The 2,684-nt window shown below is 38.3% G+C and overlaps 1 protein-coding gene across 1 annotated transcript in view; it reads right to left on the bottom strand.

The window, feature by feature from the left end:
- Positions 1-2,684, bottom strand: part of parp14rs1 (poly(ADP-ribose) polymerase family member 14-related sequence 1) — a gene marked incomplete at its 5' end in the record, with an annotated part of 13,487 nt that overhangs the window by 854 nt on the left and 9,949 nt on the right. Inside the window, 3 exon segments of the mRNA XM_024286995.2 lie at positions 1,567-1,741; positions 1,839-1,975; positions 2,052-2,666. Of these exon segments, the coding sequence (XP_024142763.1) occupies positions 1,567-1,741; positions 1,839-1,975; positions 2,052-2,666 (927 nt within the window).

Raw genomic sequence — 2,684 nt, 5'->3', positions numbered from 1 at the left:
ACAGCAAAGTAAGTGCCGTTCCCGTAGCATGCAGCTGGAAAAGAGACAATAGAATTTTAACGGAACCGATCCACCAAACAGAGGACTGAACTTTACATATTTAAGTACTTTAAGTAAATGTTATTCAAATATAATTTGGTGAATTTACACAAGTACATAAATATGTACAATTTGAAGACTGTATACTGTTTCTTCTATTGGTTGCTCATATTAAAAAAGTTATGAATGGGAATTAGCAATAAACTATAAAACAAACTATTTTATTTAGAGGAAGTATGAAAATGCAATCCAAAATAATTAAGAAGAGACAAGAGGTCTTTGGTAGACAAAGAAAAGTTAGAGGCGGACATACTATTAGGCAAAGGTAGGCAATTGTCTACCTTTGCCATCTAAAATATTTACGTTTTTTTAATAATTTCATAATTTCCACACCTAAAATAATTTAATTCTGTTAAAAAAATTTAAAAAATCACTTGAGGTTGTTAATGTGAAAGTGCTTCGTCATCCACCATCTCTTTGCAGCAATGGACTATTCCATCAACATCAACAGCAAGTTAACTAGCGAAGAAACACCGGTACTATGTCCGAATTCCCACCCTAATCACCAACTACTAAAAGACTATAAAGTGCAGGACTTTCTAGTGTCCTGGATTTTGAAACCAATTCGAACACCATGGTCACTGCTTTTTTTTTCTAAATGGCGGATATAACGTTAGACTGCAACAAACCATTATGTTTATAGTCGACTAATCACTGTTTTTTTTTTTTTTTACTTGTCGACTAATCGGATCATGCGTAAATTAGATGTAAAACACACATTTTAACCATCATTAGCTTTAAACTTTAATTGTTTAAGCTATATGCTTACTAAAAATAAAGACAATTAGGACGATAGTTTATTAAACCTTTACTCATACAGCTAGATTCCTTTATTTATTTCTGGCATTTAAACAAGACAGTCAATCAAATGAGGTCGGCATCTGAAACAAAGGAACTATTTTTCACCCAATATAAAGTTTTAGTCTCAATGACTCGGAATGATGGTGCTGAGCGCTCTCAACTGTATTCAACTTAACTAGACTCTGACTATATATGGTTCTAAACTCTAGCTTGTAGCCATGAAAATGAGCATTTCTACATGTCTTGCAGAAAGACTTGATATATTTTGTGAGCAGATGTTCCTTCGGCAGAGAAATATCGCTCTGATGGGGTAGAGGTTGTAGGGATACACAGACAACATTTAGCTAATAAGTTTGCGCTAATGTTAGCTTAGCTTACGTTATGTTGTCCACTTTTAAGCTCCGTTGGCTTTTTGTCATGGTACCCAAGTCTTCCTAAAACTTCCTGTGACATCACTACCGAGCTGGATTAGCACTACTACATGTGTCAAAGACATTTTTTTTAACCTTTATTTGAGATTTGGCATTATAAAGCGCACACCCTAGTTTTGAAATTAAAAAATAAAACATGAATATTTAATTAGATACAATGACTCAACTCAAAGAAAAGTGAGCCTTCATCATCTAAAGCTCTTGGAAATGGAAAGTAAACCTATGGATGTCGTACCGTTTTTTCCAGCATAGACCCTGTTGAAGCCTCGTTCGTTGATGATTTTCACCGTGTCTTCAGAGGTGCCGTGAAAAAGGCGCTTCTCGTTGTTCTGATGACCATTTCTCGTTTCCAGCTCGTTCTTCTTGATTTGTAAACTCTTCCACAGTGCAGGATTCTGGACTCTCTCAATCTGAAGAAAAGTGTTTCACTATAAATTTTCACCAAAAGTCACCCATACGGTAAAGTTTTTTCAAAAACATACTTCAAAAACATGAGTAAGAGGGTACCTTTATCACGTTTCGGTTGCAGGTAGCCTGAAACAATTTGAGAACTTCATTGTACTCTGGGGTACCAGTCTGGACATTGGTAAGCAAACAGGTGGTTTTGGCAGGCATAGGTTCCCAGTGTGGAGGAATATCATCACCTAGATTTCAAACAAGAGCTTTCAGTTATTTTGACATCAGAATTACACATGTAAAGATACAACAGCTGAATCTCACCTTTTAGTTTATCGATTCGTATAATTTGCAGAGTGTTTCCCTTCTTGTCTGTGGCTGGTCCTTCAGGTAGGCTGGCGGTGTAGTCTTTTCCCTGGACTTTGATGTTTACAGATTTTTGATCCTGTTGCAGTGCATGCTCAAGCTCGTAGTTTGTCAGTGCATCAAAACTCTGAAATCGCTGCCCCTGCAGTTGGTACTGCCAGTCTGCCACTGCCCCTGCCAGCTCCACCTTCTTGTCCAACTCCTGCTTGTTCCTAACTTTGTTTAGAATATTGCCGATCTCGCCCATGGCTTTGATCACGTCCTTGCTGAGTCCTTCCACGATGAGCGAAGCCTGGGAGTCTATGTTCTCCATTCGGATGGTCACCCCCATTTTCTTTTGGATGTCGTTGATGAGCTGAGATTCTGCCTTTGACAGGTCTAAGATGATGTTGTCAGTTATGGGCATACTGGTTTGTTCGTTGACTATTAGGTCAGTTATCCACTTCTTGGCTGCATCTACTTTAGCCTGTGTACCGCCGCAGATGTGGAAGCAAGCGGGGTCGGCTTTGACCGGCACAATGGAGATCTCATCCTCCTTTTTCTGCTTCTCTTCACTTTGACCAAAAAAGAAGGCTGAAAGAAGATACATTA

This window comes from Oryzias melastigma, linkage group LG21 (assembly GCF_002922805.2).
Source record: "Oryzias melastigma strain HK-1 linkage group LG21, ASM292280v2, whole genome shotgun sequence".
Lineage (NCBI taxonomy): Eukaryota > Metazoa > Chordata > Actinopteri > Beloniformes > Adrianichthyidae > Oryzias > Oryzias melastigma.
The sequence above is the reverse complement of the archived record's forward strand: the minus strand, read 5'-3'. Positions and strand labels throughout refer to the sequence as shown.